General features: G+C 44.3%; 2 protein-coding genes across 2 annotated transcripts; one reads left to right on the top strand and one right to left on the bottom strand.

Moving 5' to 3' along the window:
- Window positions 1-895: 895 nt before the first annotated feature.
- On the top strand, window positions 896-9,733 carry serinc1 (serine incorporator 1). The gene is made up of 10 exons (XM_056580650.1): window positions 896-1,019; window positions 2,785-2,946; window positions 4,453-4,646; window positions 4,963-5,042; window positions 6,302-6,439; window positions 6,692-6,861; window positions 7,021-7,111; window positions 7,240-7,384; window positions 7,655-7,885; window positions 8,206-9,733. The coding sequence occupies exons 1-10, from the start codon at window positions 981-983 to the stop codon at window positions 8,342-8,344; spliced, it is 1,389 nt and encodes a 462-aa protein (XP_056436625.1). The 5' UTR covers window positions 896-980; the 3' UTR covers window positions 8,345-9,733.
- A 1,287-nt stretch (window positions 9,734-11,020) lies between these two features.
- hsf2 (heat shock transcription factor 2) lies at window positions 11,021-17,311 on the bottom strand. The gene is given in 13 exon segments (XM_056580649.1): window positions 11,021-11,808; window positions 11,810-11,969; window positions 12,331-12,397; window positions 12,553-12,655; window positions 13,195-13,479; window positions 13,750-13,847; window positions 14,151-14,214; window positions 14,300-14,361; window positions 14,451-14,526; window positions 14,764-14,888; window positions 15,763-15,890; window positions 16,216-16,324; window positions 17,081-17,311. Coding segments are annotated over 13 exon segments (1,485 nt in total). The 5' UTR covers window positions 17,174-17,311; the 3' UTR covers window positions 11,021-11,693.
- Window positions 17,312-17,587: the final 276 nt, after the last annotated feature.

Raw genomic sequence — 17,587 nt, 5'->3', positions numbered from 1 at the left:
AGAACAGGTTAAACGAATATGCAAAATTACTACTCCCATTAACATATATTGTCCCTACACTTAAAAATAAGACACACTCTTCTCTTTTAATACATCAATACTTCTATTTTATTTGAATATGTTCATGGTAATTCATCTATTTTTCTGCAGATATCTTCAAAGGAATATTAGAAACCCCATAAACATAAATGGCATAATATGTTTCAATCTCACTATTCAAAATGTATGTGTTACAGATATCTAAAATTATACCATTGACTAAGCAATATAACGTTGCCGATATCAGTGAGGGATATCGAATCTGGTTCATAAATACCATAAAAAATAACTGACACGTGAAGAGCAAAAGTGACCGCATTTGTCCTAGGAATGCCGTTGTGGATATGGGACACATCTATTTGATATGTGACATATATACATGTGATATGTGATATTTATATATATGAATATATATATACATATATATAACATATATATAACATATATATATATATATATATATATATATATATATATATATACATGCGTGTGTGTGTGTGTGTGTGTGTGCGTGTGCGTGTGCGTGTGCGTGTGTGTGTGTGTGTGTGTGTGTGTGTGTGTGTGTGTGTGTGTGACATATGATTTGAGATATGTTTTAAGTTTTATGGGACATATATGTGATGTGGCATGTGACATATACATATGTTGTCTGTAACGATGTGACACATTCATCTATGATGTGGATACATATATATGTGTCATGGAACAAGGACGAATGAGATTAGGGATATCTGCAGTAGATTATCCAGTGCAGCACCGACATGTTAAAAGGCCACGCTGGTTCTCTTGTTGTCATCTTTTCTTCACCGTGGGGAGGCGTCCCGGATGTGACGTAGAGACTGATCCCCATTTATAACCGGAAAAGGGCAGAATCTGTAAACAGATCGAGGTTATTGTTGCCCTCCATCTTCAGATCGGTAGAGAATCATCCAGAGGCCATAATGGGAGCGGTTCTTGGGCTGTGCTCCATGGCGAGCTGGGTGAGTAAAATACTGAACCAACCGTAAACATGTAGTACACGTAGAGTTAGGCTGAAGAAACGCTGTAGATTAACAGAACGCGCGATGCAGCGGAACAGAGTATCGCCGCGCATCGAGTCATCCGCCACCAGACAGAAGACCTGCCGAAGCCCTGCGGGTGGATCCGGGCCCGGTTGGATCTAGACGCGGGTGGATCGCTGTGGGCGAATCCGTGTTACCACTGAATCGAATCAGTAACCACTGAATGTCTAATAATTTGTCTGGATGTGCAGAGGGTTCGATGGCCCACTCAGTGTGTGTCCCTGGGATTTAATCAAACCCAATAAAAACATCGCTTATGATTAACTTAATTTCAAAATGTTTGTTGGTGATGAGTATAGCCGATATGTTGTTATTGTCCTTGGTTTTTTGAAGTGTTGCGCAAAAAGTGTCTCTGATATGAACGTGTTGTGTATCATGGGCAGCAGCTGCGACTGTACACATTGCGTAATATAAGACTGCGTAAACAGATCCATGTCCTGGATCACATGGAAATACACATGTCGTGGATGACATAGAAAATATCGATGTTGTGAATAACATGCAACACATCAATGTTGTGAATAACATGGCACATATTATCCATGTTGTGAATAACATGGACCATATCCATGTCGTTAATAACATGGACCATATCCATGTCGTGAATAACATTGAGGTCCTTTTCGATTCTCGCTGGAGGGACCAAAATATGCGTTGCATTGGTGCCATCCTTGTGGGTTTGAGGAATTGCTGTTGGATGCAAGTTGCTGTTGCAGGATTTTCTAACTCTATAGAAGCATACACTTTAAGTCACTCAATTACACATTTTATTACCAAGACACCGTTTCTCTTCTATTTTCAGACTAGACAATACATGAATGGCGGCACCTCTTTCCAACTTATAACCACTTGACACTTATAAAATGCGAAAATCAGGCAGAGAAAGGCATTGACTGTACAACCACCCAACACAACCTACAACCTAAACAACTAAATATGTGTTGGGATGTTTTTTCGGAAAGATCCTTTGCCAAATTTTATTTTAGATGTTTACATTTTGTTATCCAAGGCAAAAAAAAAAAAAATGGTTCTGCTTTAAAGGTTTATGAAGTGTCAAGTAAAAAGGAAGACGAAACAGAATTCTTGATCCTTGCGAGCTAGGGACCGTGGGGAATTCTCCATCTCGAGACCCACTATTGAGATTTGAGCTGGATTCCTTCAAAGACCTGCACTCCACCTATCCAACAATCGTATCTGAGAATCAGACCTCTCTAATGAATTGCACAGGATTCTTTAAATCTCCTCAAGGGCATGTCACCATTTTGACCATTATTTTATTTTTATTGACCATTACTTATTTCCATTGTGGTCCTCAACACAAAACATCAGGACAAGACGCATGCAAGCTGCGTGGTCGAAAGGGTCTTGGTGTCCATATGAATCACCCTGGCAATGATAAACAACGTTGGGATAACTGACTACCTAGACATGATATACATTATATAGATTTTGAAAATGAATTAATTATTTGATCAAAACTCATCTTAATGCCAAAGCTATCATAAAATGTGGCATTTTCGACTGGGTGCTGTACCAGTGACCATAGGTCATGTTGATAAACAGTTTCTGTCGTTATGTTGGCAAACAGGCTGAGCCATCACACAAGAAAAGATCACCTTTAACGTGGACATCTCCGTCCAGAGGCCGTCCTCCACAGCCTTATTGACCGGTATGCGTGTTTCAGATCCCCTGTCTGTGTGGGAGCGCGCCCTGCCTACTCTGTAGCTGCTGTCCGAGTGGGAACAACTCCACCGTCACCCGGCTGATCTACGCCTTCTTCCTGATGCTGGGCGTGGGCGTGGCCTGCATCATGCTGATGCCCGGCATGGAGGCGCATCTCAACAACGTAAGAACAGGAGTTGGATTTAACATTTTCTATCACTAATACCTGATGCTATCCTCAACATTCTGCCTCCCAGCTATAGAAAGATGGATATTAATTGTCTTACATTTTCACAAACAAGGGGGCGAACATTTGTACACATTAAATAGACGCAGTACACAATACGTAATTACTAAATACGAAACGACTGAATCCATGCCGACAAACTACATGTGGCTTGTGGGTCCATTGGTTACCTATGGACTGAGTGGAGGGGAGACAGTCTGCTAACACTCCCATCTGGAACTGAGGAGGGGGAGGTTCCAGTCTGGGATGAATAAAGTATATCATCTCATCTTGGCTCGTCGTTAACCGCAGTACTCTGCTTTCAGCAGCAAACACCAATCTGCCTGCGAGGCAACTCAACCCCTACTCAACAGCAGTATTTATAATACATATATTAGTAATGATTCACAGAGCAGTAGTTATAATACATATATTAGTAATGATTCACAGAGCAGTAGTTATAATACATATACTAGTAAAGATTCACAGAGCAGTAGTTATAATACATATATTAGTAATGATTCACAGAGCAGTAGTTATAATACATATACTAGTAAAGATTCACAGAGCAGTAGTTATAATGCATATAGTAGTTATGATTCACAGAGCAGTAGTAATAATACATATGGTAGTAATGATTCACAGAGAAGTAGTTATAATACATATACTAGTAAGGATTCACAGAGCAGTAGTTATAATACATATAGTAGTAATGATTCACAGAGCAGTAGTTATAATATATATAGTAGTAAGGATTCACAGAGCAGTAGTTGTAATACATATAGTAATGATTTACAGAGCAGTATAATTAAGGGTAGCAGATATAATACACAGTTGTAGTTATAATACAGAGCAGTAGTTATGATAACTAAAGTAGTAGTAATAATAGGTTGAGCAGTCTTTATAATTCATAGAGTAGTAATTGTGATAAATATAGTAGCGTGTAAGAATAATAAAAATAAGTAGTAATAATACGTACAGCCATGGTAATAATAGATGTAGTAGTAGTAGTATTAGTAAATAGATTATAATAAGAAATAAGACCTCCCTCTGGTTAAACATGGTGTAACAGAACAACTTCTGTGACACGTGCTTTGTTTGTGGGCAGTAGCTTTCCGTTCACCTCATGTGTTTTCCTGTTCATTCTAGCTCAGTTTTTCTCGTCTCTTGTTTTTGTTTCTTGTTGCTCTGCCTCTTCCTCTTGACATTTCAGGGTGTTTTGAAATCTGGTCGCATAACGAGCATTGATCAATAGTTATGCAGACGGTCTCGTTGGAATCGGCATTCAGTAGGATTGGTGCGTTTTTCGCATTCGCCAGTGTCAGTGTCGCCTCTTCAAAAATGAGTTGACAGTATTTCTGCTCTCTACTAATTGTAAACCTGGTTCCTTTGATGTTCTGCGTGATAAGTGCTCTATCAATACAGATGGATTGATCAGCCGTTCTGCCCCCCCACTCCCTACAGATCCCCGGCTTCTGCGAAGGAGGGATGGGGTCATCGCTGCCTGGGGTGAAGGGCCACGTGAACTGTGACGTGCTGGTGGGCTACAAGGCGGTGTACCGCACCTGCTTCGGCATGGCCATGTTCTTCCTGCTCTTCTCTCTGCTCATGATCAAGGTCCGCAGCAGCCAAGACCCGAGGGCTTCGCTGCACAACGGGTATGCAGCACGGACCCCCAAAGGGCACCACTCCATGCAGCATGGACCCCACAGGGCACCACTGAAGATCCCCCATGGGTCTCCATGCAGCATGGGCCTCCTCATGGCATCACAACGACATGTGTTTCCATGCTAGTACCTGCTTGACCACTCAAGTGTTTCCAAGGGAGGGGTCTTTAATGCACAGATGCATTCATGTTTGATACAAAAACGTGTTCAGAACAAAAAGATCAACGGTGTGTCCTTCCAACATGTTGAGGTTTTTCTTTTCTCCACTATGAGTCAGGGTTAACCCTGCTCCTCTGCCCCTCTCCAGGTTCTGGTTCTTTAAGTTTGCTACGGTTGTTGCCATCACCGTCGGAGCTTTCTTCATCCCCGAGGGATCCTTCACTACTGGTAAGTGGTAACCATTACTATTACGGGTCTTGACTGGGAAACTAATGTGTTGCACTTTGTCAACCCCTTGAAAATACAACATACTTCTCTTTAATCTTCATGGAGAGGTGTCCAAAAACACCTCTTCTCTCCTCCAACTAGTCTGTTTTACAGATCCAAATGTAAGACAGGAGTGGAATGCACTCTTAATGGTTGCTCGTTTCCATTCATGCGTCTGTGTATCGTACAAGGTGTCGTCGCTCCTTTCCATTACCTTGATTCATTGACACTAAAGAGTGATTCACCAACGATTGAAAGTATTGGAATTAGGGCTGCAAGATATGCGCAAAATATGATATCCCGATATTTTTGGGCTGAATGGCGATATATATCTCGATATTTTCTATAGGGGGGGGTTAGATGTTTTTTTTTGTAAATCAAAAGCCACATGTGAGATGTTGTAAGCAGTTTTATTAAAACACGTGATTTTGTATCGTTATTTTCAACAAAATGGACACTTTGAAGGTTACACAAATAGCCAGTTAGAACATTGGTTGTGCCATTAAGGAACTCTGGCTGGCACATGTGCCAAGTGCTAGAATGTTAAATTGAATGAACAGTTTTTCATTTTCAAATAATTTCGATTTGGCAAGTTGTACCATGGGTCCAATGTGTGAAGCAACTTTTTGAATCCATCCTGGCCCACCGTTGCGACCGGGATCATGTCTTTTGCGATGTGGTAGGCCACCGCTTTAGTGATATATTGCCACTTTGCGGTTTTCCTGTCATATGGCTCACTGCAAGTGAAGGAGGCTTGCAAAAGACATTGTTTCGGGGCAGAAGAAGCTTTCGCGGCCCGTGATGCAGCAGCACAGCAACAGAGTTTTACGCAGTCCTCATACTGCACTTTGTGCCGCTGCTGTAAATGGTGGAACAGATTTGTCGTGCTTCCACCGCAACGGCTTTGCGACGCTCTCTACAGATGACCTGCAGCTGCTGCTCATCTGTTTTTTTTTAAACCCGAACCATTTCCATATTATGGAGCTGTTGTTTCTCCTCTTTGAAACAACTAAGTCCCCCGCCGACGTCTCGTTATCTTTACCGGTATCCTCCATGCTTGTTGTGTTGTGAGGGGGCGGCTGGGGCGGGAATGAGGCGTCTGCGCACGTTCGGAAGGACAGAGGGGGAGGGGACGCGCTCAGTCTCCAAGGCAAACACAGACGCCCTCAGCCGGGGTTGGGACCCTGGTGTGTTTTGTAAACCCTCTTCCCCCCCCATAGTGTGGTTCTACGTGGGCATGGCCGGGGCCTTCTGCTTCATCCTCATCCAGCTGGTGCTGCTCATCGACTTCGCCCACTCCTGGAATGAGTCCTGGGTGGAGAAGATGGAGGAGGGAAACTCGCGCTGTTGGTATGCAGGTAAGCTGAGCTGACACACAGCTTATCTCATACATGGAAGATAACCCTCTCGAGTTCTGCAAGGTTAAGTGCGACACAACCAAGCTTAAAACAGAGTGGAGTGGCCGTAGTAATATGAACACATGGCTGTTTTGTTTTATTACTTGATAGAGGCCGTTGGCTGTCCAAACTGTTACAGAAGTAATGGTGGTAGTAGGAGCAGCCAAAACCAAATTCATATCCAAAGTTTGGCTGTCTCATGTCTCCCTGCAGCGCTGCTGTCCGCCACCACGCTCAACTACCTGGTGTCTCTGGTGTCCCTGGTGGTGTTCTACGTGTACTACACGCATCCCGAGGGCTGCACCGAGAACAAGGTCTTCATCAGCATCAACATGCTGCTGTGCCTGGGCGCCTCGGTGGTGTCAGTGCTGCCTCAGATCCAGGTGAGTCTCTACAGGGAACTATCCCCCCCCCCAAACGGCGCTGATCTCCTGGTCCTCCCCTCTCCGGAGGCTCTAGTTGCAGCCCATGGGCTCAACGCTCGACAGTGGACTTCACAGCAGCCTCACGATACCATTGTCCATTGTTCTGTGCTGCTGCAGGAGTCCCAGCCGCGGTCGGGCCTACTGCAGTCGTCTCTGGTCACCCTCTACACCATGTACCTCACCTGGTCCGCCATGACCAATGAGCCCGGTAAGTTAGCCCTGAAATCGGGGCGCATTTGAGGAAGAGGCAGTGTATTTGTTTAGCTGCCCCACCCAGGCTCTGGGTGGGGGTCTCTGCTGCTGCTGCGGTGGGCTTCACTGAAGGTGTCTTCACAGACAGGAACTGCAACCCCAGCCTCCTGGGAATCATCGGTCTAAACAGCACCGCCCCGGCGGGGCAGGAGCACGCGACGGTGCAGTGGTGGGACGCCCAGGGCATCGTGGGGCTGCTCCTCTTCCTCATGTGTGTCCTCTACTCCAGGTGAGGACCAGCGCATTCCTCCTTCGTGGGGTTGGGACCTTTCATTGGGGTTCCTTACATTCGGATAGAAAGTGTACTATAGTAAATGTATAGATGGTAGCATTGTACATTTATTAAACACTGTAGGTTGTGTGAGAGTTGTTTTCAATTATTGAAGCTGCTGTTGAGGAGGCTAAAGATTCCTAACTGCTCCTTGACGATATCTAAAACCCTTTGGAGAGAGGCGTCGGCTAAACCAGTGGTATCGTCGTGTCCTCCTCTTTGCCCTAGCATCCGCAACTCGTCCACCTCGCAGATGAACAAGCTGACCCTGGCCAGCGACGAGTCGGCTTTGATGGAGGACGGGCCGCACTCCGACAACTTCCAGGAGGGCGGCAGCGACGGGCAGTCCCGGGCCACAGACAACGAGAAGGATGGGGTCACCTACTCCTACTCCTTCTTCCACTTCATGCTGTTCCTTGCCTCGCTGTACATCATGATGACCCTCACCAACTGGTACAGGTGAGGTCTGCCCTCCCTCTCCCCCCTCAGAAGAGACTCAGGAGTGATGGATAATGGCTGTGTGTTTATAGCTTCCTACTTCGGTTTGTCTGTTTTATGTCGATTTCTATATGCAGTTTTGATTAATTTCCATACATACCTGCACATTTTTGTATACTTGTATTGCCATAATTACTTTTAGGTTCTCCAAATGTATTGGATTCCCTTTCTACTCTGAGCCTGAGCTGAGCAGCTGTAGCGGCCTCCATTCCACCCTGTGGAGGCTGTGCATGTGAATATGTTGTGGAGGTTTCTCATGTCCATCCGCTCTCTCTGTGCAGCCCTGAGGCCGACTACCAGACCATGACCAGCCGCTGGCCCGCCGTGTGGGTCAAGATGTGCTCCAGCTGGATCTGCATGGCCCTCTACGTGTGGACCCTGGTGGCGCCGCTGGTCCTGGTCAACCGAGACTTCGACTGAGGCGTCCTCCGTCGCCTAAGCACCGCCCGCTCCGCCTGCTCCGCCCGTCTCATGTGTTTTAATGTCGTTGACGTCAAGTGAACAAAGGTTAGGTTTGACAAGCAGGCCTACACTAGACCACATCATTTTAATGATCTAAAGTTAAAAAGAAACTCTTGCTTGGGGATGGTTTTCTTGATGTGATGCGGACATCAGAAGATGGCTTCATACCCGATGTACCCAAAGGGTATTTACTCATTAGAAAAGACTAAAGAATATGGATATTACAATGAATAAACAAAAGCCAATTTTAGCTCACATGTCACATGTCATAGTGTAAAGTCTAAATAAATGTTTTATTTCTTCAAGCCCATCTAGTTGTATGACGTATGATGTTGGCTTATGGCTCAAGTCTGCTTTAGATTCATCCCTTTGTTGTCATTGTTGGAGGAAATCCTAAAGAATGGTATATTTTAATCGTTCAAAGATTTTCTGCAGTGTTCTCTTGCTTCCAAACAGCCCATAGCCTGTTGTGTATTGGTCAAAGTTGTGATTTCTCAGTAGCCTGATGTATTGGTGAGGGCGGCTTTTACCGTTGTAAATACTTGACCCCTCTTTGATGGGGTATTATTTCATGTCATTTTTTCCATATTCTAGATAGAATAGTAACATGCTTTTGTTTTAAAGTTGTGTGATTCTTGAAACTGATGAGCAGTAACATTATTTTAGTAAAATAAGTTTTGGTTCAATTTGAAGGCACGTTTAAGTATTGCATATTTACAAATATGAATAAAAAAACGGAATGACCTACTTCCTCTGCACTAGACATGGGATTCATTGCTTGCAGTCGTGTGTATCATATAGCTGAGGGCTGGAACAGTTCATGAATTACAACACGATGTAGGATAAAGCTCTGCATGATATAAACTTTATCGTTGCTGTGGCTATTTTATTATCCTGATTAAAAAAGAAATATACAAGAAGTCTGACATTTGATGATCCTGTACTGGTAATTTGATTTGCACTGGACTTAACTTGGCTTGTATTTATGTTAGGCGCTTAGTCACAATGTAACAATGTTATAAATTAAAGTTTCCTCCCAACTTGTCATTTCTTTGTTGTACTGCTCTTTAACAAGGGTCGTTTTGACATTGGTTCATATGTGCTGAAATGTCCAGTGGTGACAGTGAAAAGACATCAAGAACATTTTATTCTCTTTATTGCAGTATTGCAAGAACGACAACTCAAATGACCAATTGGTAAAACAAATAAAAGCGTAAAGGTATGGGGTCAGAACAGTATTAATGAATGCAAAGATAAGGATTCACAAATGTAATTTGATTTATATATAAATAACTCCTCACATACATTTCAATGCACACACAAATGGATATCGGTATGTATAAATGTAAAATAAATAAGTTTCACAAACACATTTCTGATCCACACACTGTCTTGTTTTAAATAAATGTTCTATAAATATATGAATTAAAAATATATTTGTAATTTTCATCAAAAATGTATTTGGATGTAACGTTTGAAAATTGCAAATATTTTTTAAATTCATATATTCATGGATTCATTTAAAACACGACACATTTGTGAAACTTATTTGTTTATGGATTTATTTTACATTTATACATACCAATATCCATTTGTGTGTGCATTGAAATGTATTTGTGAGAAGAGACTAAATACATTTGTAAATCCTTCTCTGTGCATTCAATATTAATGAAATTGTTCTGACCCCATATAAATTGCACTCTACTCTACTGCACGGAACAGCAGTTAAACGACACCACAGGCACTTCTATGTTTGACCTGTAGAGGGCGGTGTGAACGCCGCTAGACCTGTTTACAGAAACTCCCTCCTGTGAACGCCAAGGGACAGAACATCTCATTGCAACAAGAGAAACAGCAACCAGGGATTAATGAACCGTTTTAAATATAGGACGGACGTCTGGGAATCCAATTGCGCTGGGGAGAAATAGGTTTTGACAGACTAAAGACATCCACAGGAAAACGGCAGCAGTGAGCAAAAAAAAACACCTTCCAGAATTGAATAACCTGTCGCTGTTCTATGCCATTTTACGAAGACGCTTGTACGTGAAAGCAGGTACTAGTATGCTGTTCTATGGTCTCTGAAAGAAAATGTGGAAAAGACAAATTTGTGATTCATTACTGAAGAGAATTTTTTTCTCATTGAAAATGATCAAACATGAGTCAAAGCCACTTCTTTGCATGATTAGGATGATTATAATGCAATTCAACAATTTACTTTTAAAGAGTTGTAAACAGACAGCACTCTAATACAAAGTGGAAACAGTCCCATGACAAATATCATGTCTCTACATATTGTAATCCTTTACATGGTAGTCATCTATTGGAATATATTGCACAGCTTGTGTCAAACCATTGGGCACCGAAATATGACCTTATAATTAAAAACCTATGCTTTACCAAGTAGCCAACAGCTGACTGAAAAAAAAATAAGCATCACATTGGCATGCATTACAATAATTGTGGAAAGTTTAAATATTGTTTTATAGTGTTTCCGTGGCCATGTGAGAGTCTGAAGAACTCCCTAAAGGAAATGTGTAAAGAACAGTGCTTCAAACCAGCATCTACACGTTTATCTGGAAGTCTTTGGTGACATTAGCATTAGCACATTTCTTAGATGGATATGGTTTCCATATGTACTGCGTTTACAGTAGACATTTCCCTGTTACAGACAAAGGAGGAAACCTAACAGTAATACAGACATGACACTAGACTAGGACCAGTGCTGGTCCCAGCAGAGCACACCACAGGGACCAGTCTTCACCATGAACCAGTGAGTCGTCTCCACACGTCCTCCCAGACTCACAGCTCAATTTTCAACCTTTTGAAAATATTTGCCCAAAGACTCAAGCTTCCACTTCCATGCTGAGCGTCTCGCTAAGGGGCTTCGACCGGATCGGGACAACAATCATATTAATACACAGTAAAAAAAAATAACAGCACAGAGGGTTGACTTTCCTTGTACCACATTTAAGGAACACAACAATCAGAAAAAATAAAAGCGGAAAAAAAAACATTAAATATATTAAAATGAGTTTTCAAACGTTACCTGGGGAGGCCGTCTCATGGCCAAACTCTATTCTGATTGCCATGCCAACGGTTGGACTGTGTCCTCAGCCTAGTGAACCAGGCCTCACACCATAACGACGGACCTCAAACCGAAGCAGGAAAGCCCAGACGTCCCCTGGGGAGCAGAGAGACGGGAGCCCCTCTGGCTCTATACTTCCTCCACCACGCTGGTCGGGGGGCCTGCTGGCGGAAGCGGTCTGGCCGGCGGCGGCCCCTGTGGGATCCCCGGGGCCCCCTCCAGTCAGACGCCGTCCAGCAGGGGGCTGGCGGGGGGCAGTTCACACAGGTAGAACAGAGACGTCTGGCTGGCCTCCGCCTCTGTCAGGGGCTCCAGGCGCACCGTGGCACTGGGGGGGGGAGGGGGTCGGCGAGGCCTCCAGGATGTCTGTGGGGGGCTCGGCCTGGACCGAGGTCAGGGACGATTGGAAGCCCCCGCCAAGCTCAAGTTCGCTGCTGGGGCCGCAGCCGTCCAGGAAGGCCAGCAGAGGGGAGGAGGTGTACTGGATCAACTGGTGGGCTGCACCGGGGCCACAGGGAGGGAACCGGAGGTCAGCCTTAGTTATCTCTCTGTGTAGCAGCTTATCCAAGCCATCTTTGTGGTATACAGGGAATGGGTCAACCTAGTGATGGTTAGTGCTTGGCACTTGGTTCTATGAACATCCCTACTGTACTGACTTATTGTAAAGTCGCCTTTGGATAAAAGCGTCTGCTAAATGCCCGAAATGTAAATGTAAATTTGTGATAAGCAGGAACACCATCAGAGTGGCTGGGATTATTTTACAGTTCCCTTGCAGTGTCTGCCAGCTTGTTGTGTTTGGTGTTCATTGTATTATTTCATTGTTTGAGAGGTTACTCAAGTCATATTTTTGGCGACTCACTTGTACTGCTGAGCCCGTCTTTGCCTCTGTTCAGCTCTTCTGGGGGTTCTTTAACTGTTGCAGTCTCCTAGAAACACCAAAACAAAACACCAGGTCAGGTTTATCCAAATGATGGATGTATTAATGTCACCCAAACAGTAACCTACCGGTTACCTTAACCAGAAAACCTAATCAGACAATGTTACAGCTATGACGTGTGAAAGGTGTGCATCATTATATGACCTCCAGGGGGTCAGGGTCAATGCTGAAGTGCTTTCCGTAGAACATGGCCGTGAAGTCCTCCAGACTGCAGTCGATGCTGTCCAGGTAGTCCATAAGCTCCAGCCTGGAGACACAAACACAGTGATCACACTGACCTCCGTTCCCCATCCTCATGGCGCTGGGCTTTTTAATACCCGACTCATCTGGGCTCCGACAGTCCTACTATGCTACAGCATACCTTCTGGGGGGAGGGGAAACAGCACCTGGGCCGAACAGAGGGGGTTACACCTTGTTTCCTGTTTCATTACAGTGATCGCTTACCCAAGAGATTTAAATTAGTATTTCTAAAGTTGCCAGCCTACACAGTGTTCATTTAAAGCTCTACAGAAACTTTTCTAAGAACACCGGTGTACGGACTGAAGGTTTGAGCTCATCTGACCACAGAGAAAAGTCTACTAGCGCGGGATGAGTTTGTATTGCTGTTGGCCAATCATAATAGATCCCTCACTCTAAGGTTATGACTGATACAAACAGATCTGAAGGAAGAGAAAGTGAAAAGTCCCTTTCACCCAGAATTGCTCCTCTGCAATCAGACGGTGGAGTATTCATCCAAAGTTAGAGCAACACCCGTCCAATACTATTCCAGTCCGAAGGCCAGCTTACTTCCCCAGCAGGTTGATGTTCTGGGAGACGGCCCCGCTCTCCTTCAGGATGGAATCCATCATCTTCATAGGGTCCTCCACGGACAGGCTCGGCGACGGTTTGTTGAGCTGCAGGGCACTGCTGCTGCTGGCCCAGCACCTCTGTCCCTCCTCCTCTTCCTCCTCCTCCTCCTCCTCCTCCAGCCCCGAGGGGGGGGGAAGCTCGTCTCTGGAGCTGGTGCTCACCTCCGTCTCGGCGGGCAGGACGGTGCAGCAGTCAAAGTCCACCTCCGTCGTGATCCCATCGCTGATAGCCAAGGAGAGAACACCTCAATGTGTAAAGCTTCATAGCAATGATGGCGACCGTGGCCCCACAATGTAAACACAGCATTGCGGATTAGATTCCCGAAGAGACATTCAAATAAAATTTGGAACAGATACGTCGATTCTGCGTTCGGCGTTGGGTGGAATCAGAGGTTATATAATTGGTCCATCTCTTCCGTGGGGTTTCCCCAAACACGTATGAAGCAGTACTGTTTGAACACAGGGTGTCAGACAGGACTTTGTAAGAACGCACCATTGCTCGAGGACTCTGGCGGGCCCTTCTGCCTCCTCATCAGTGACATCACAGATGATGACGTCTTCAGAGATCTCATTGAGGCTGTTGACCGGTGACTGTAACAGGAAGGCTAATTACCGTCCTTACATGATATGGTCCTTCAGATCATATTATTACACCCATCAATAATTAATTTAGAAATTATTTTACAAGTTAAACATCTACAAATTGCAAATAAATAACTATTCCGAAACAATAGTTAAAATAAATATAATGTAATAAATAAAAATGTTCATGGAAACAAATCAGGACACATAATCCCCCCATTATGGCTCTCCTGTGTTTCATTTGAATGAATGAAAAATGTGTATGATAGTGTATGAAAACGAACGTTTAGGTAGTAGACATTTCACACTCACATTGTCATCATAGATCTGATGGATGTATTTCGGCTTCTTTCCACTGGCGTTCATAAGGATTGGCCTTTAAAATTAACAAGAGGGGGGTTACAAATGACTGAGTGACAATGACTTTCAGAGATCTAGAATAATGTCTATATGTATCTTACCTTTTACGCTTTAAATTAATAATTCGGTTGTTCTGTACCAAAGTTACAATGAAATGTATCAACTGAAAGGAGAAAGTTATACGAGTTAGTCTTCTCCTCAATATTTTAGCTACAGCATCTTCAAAATAATCCATTGCTAGTTGAAACAAACCTTTTTGATCAGTTGTTGTTGGTGGACATGTTTCTGTCTTAGGTCGGAGATCTCCTGCCATAGTGCCTCATTCTCCCTGGATACCGAATACAAACAACATAAAATAATTCTGTATACTTTTGAGTGTCCCTCATGCACACCTTAAGCATACCTCAAGCACCATACAATAATCAATACTTAAAACTTTGTATCCAATATAAAAAGCAATTATTACTTTTACTTTGATTTAGGATTAACAAATTGTTTCCCCAAGCAAAACAGTATATTAACCAACAAATAGAAAACTCTTTGGTTAACAGGAAGGGTGAAGCACCTTTTCAACGCAGAGAGTCGGCTGTCCATAGTTTCTTGTTTGCCGTGGACATTCTGCACACTGGCCAGGATCTTGCTCAGATCCTCCTGTCTGATTTTACTCTCTTCTGGACGAGTGTTGGAAACCTGCCATTGACAAAATAATTAGAGCTGCAGTGTGTTGTAGTAGCATGTAGTGGAAGGGCCTTGGCACAAGTGTGGGCGTATACTACAAGTGTCCGAGAGGCTTAATCCTTACTTAGACGGTATGTTGACAATCATATAAAAACATATTACCATGTTTAAAACAAAAACACTGTTCGGCCCAATCCCAAAGTGAGACCTGAGGACTAAGGACTCACAGACTTAATTGATCTCAGGTGCTAAGTGAGTGAGTGAGGCCCCATGGGCTCAGATAGGTATATATGGGATTGGGACAGCACTTCACGAGAGCACATGTTACCTTGGCAACGTTTAATGATGCAGACTCACGGAAAGGGCTCGGTAAGTGTGGACTCAAACCCTCACTCCCTTTGGAATTCGACATTGGGACAGCCCTAAAGCCTTAATAATTTTGCGAGAACACGCAGCAAAGTCAAAGAGTCCGGACATTGGGATTGGGCCTGGTTCACTCAGTACGTCTACATGACACTCAAGAAAATCACATTATTGGGTTAGTCCGACTATGATTGGATCATAACTATGCATGTATAGACCTTAGTAGGACTAAAATCTAATCGGGTTTCTCATAGTCTGGTTAAGACCACTAGATTATTCCATTGATAGTAGTATTAATCGGGCATGTATACTCTATATCGGACCGGAATTGGATTTTTTGTTCTGCCCATGAGATTTTTTCCGTGGGCCATGAGCCGGAAGTAGAAGGACACGATAGTGGTGTTGTTTTCGCCTTTGGAAAGCGAGAAACAGCGATTTATTTAAAAAGGTGGCGTAATAAGTGTAAGACTGACTCTTTCAAAGTCTCCATCTAGGAGAACGTTTAGAAGGCACTGGCCCCCACCTTCCTCTTGATGTTCTCCAGCAGGTCGTCCTGTCCGTGTTTGAAGTAGGGGTGTTGGAACTCCACCGGCCCGTCTCTCTCCTGCTTCACCACACCGGTGTCAATGTGCATGACTTTACGGAACCCGTCTGCAAACACAACATACCACTGTAAACCACTGGGATGAAACGGCAAAGAACCCACACACACACCCAAGGGAAATAATAGGTTTACAGGGGAGGTTTTAGTGTCAGATAGAAATTGCCCTGTTGCACCATGTTAAACTGGATTTACAGGGCTGTATCTGTAGTCAGCTTGATCCAGGTGCTAAATAATATAAATAGTGAATTGCTATTATAAGCGCACGTTTCAGTGCTTCGCGTTGAAATATTCAACTAAAAGTAATCCTGACTAAATCTAAGGTCTTCCATGTTTCGGTGTGATGTTTGTGTGGCCAGGAGAAGCAGAACATACACATGTTGAGTTGTCTGATGAAGCTGGCCATGTTGTTGTGCTTGAAGAACCTTGGGAGGGTCTCTTTGGCGAAACGCTGCTCATCCAACACAAGGAAACTGTTACCCTCCTGTAAATGCAGACAACAATCAGCAAACATTAACACTTTAATCACAACCATTTTGAGCTAACAAGAGCGCATGATAATCTCAAGAGAATGATAAAAGTTATAGTTGTATATTAGAATAGGTGTATGTGTGGGAAGTATTTGGTGTTAACCGATGGACATCATAACTGGGGTCCAATGAGGGGCCAGAGGAATAGTGACAAAGTGACTGACCCCTATGGGGTCAGTGACAGAGCCCTATGGGGTCAGTAACAGAGCCCTGTGGGGTCAGTAACAGAGCCCTGTGGGGTCAGTAACAGAGCCCTACGGGGACAGTAACAGAGCCCTGTGGGGTCAGTAGTAACAAGAGCCTTATGGGGGCAGTAACAGAGCCCTATAGGGACAGTAACCGAGCCCTGTGGGGGACAGTAACCGAGCCCTGTGGGGGACAATAGTAACAGAGCCCTGAGGGGACAGTAGTAACAGTGTCCTAATGGGGTCAGTAAAGAAAGAGCTCTATCTGGACACTAACAGAGCCCTATGGGGACAGTAACAGAGCGCCATGGGCTCAGTAGTAACATAGCCATATGTGGGCATTCCTACTAGGTAGCCACCGGGTAGCTGCTACACCAGGACCGTAAGCTAACTAGCGCCACTAATCTCTGCCTAATCACTGGATTCCTCCAATGGACACTCATGGTAACAGCGCTGTTCCTAACAGGGGGGTGCTCTGAGGCTGTGTGTCCGCCTGCTGCGGACCGCCGTGGGGACAGACGTCACCTGGCTCCAGCGGATCAGCCCGTCGCTGTCCTCATCCTCTACCAGCGTCCACAGCTTGGTCAGGAAGGCGGGCACCGTGGCGTTGTTCTTCATGTTGCTGTAGTAAAGAATTAACCTCGAAGAATGATGCGCAATGTGTTCTACCTTTCGTACGGGAGGAGGAAAAACAAGCGAACTAAGAGAGGAAGTACGATTAAACTTCCGGTTGGAAGCGGATTGGTCAGATGTAGCCCGACGTCATATCCCTCGCCGTCATGGCTTGTCAAAGCAGTAGGCGGCGCCAGAGAGTTGTGATTGTGATCTGGGGGGATGGATTGTTTAGCAGGTGCCATATATCATAGTGATAGATATAACTGAGTGGCGACACTTTTTGGACTCCGTTGTAGCGTTTTTTGCTGCCTACTTCCGGGGTATGGAACATCGCATAGTTTCAAAACATCCATTTACGGCGTAGGAGATCATTAATTTCCATTGCTGGCCGTCGAGTAACTTCTGAGGTAAGTGCAT

Source organism: Gadus chalcogrammus, chromosome 21 (genome assembly GCF_026213295.1).
Source record: "Gadus chalcogrammus isolate NIFS_2021 chromosome 21, NIFS_Gcha_1.0, whole genome shotgun sequence".
Classification (NCBI taxonomy): domain Eukaryota; kingdom Metazoa; phylum Chordata; class Actinopteri; order Gadiformes; family Gadidae; genus Gadus; species Gadus chalcogrammus.
This window is presented reverse-complemented; position numbering and strand designations above follow the sequence as displayed.

What these genes read in the sequence shown, in the direction of transcription:
- serinc1 (XM_056580650.1), top strand. Translation starts at nt 981, where the DNA reads ATGGGAGCGGTTCTTGGGCTGTGCTCCATGGCGAGCTGG. An exon ending in CGAGGGATCCTTCACTACTG is followed by an intron (nt 5,043 to 6,301) that starts GTAAGTGGTAAC and finishes CCCCCCCCATAG; the next exon opens with TGTGGTTCTACGTGGGCATG. An exon ending in CTCGCGCTGTTGGTATGCAG is followed by an intron (nt 6,440 to 6,691) that starts GTAAGCTGAGCT and finishes GTCTCCCTGCAG; the next exon opens with CGCTGCTGTCCGCCACCACG.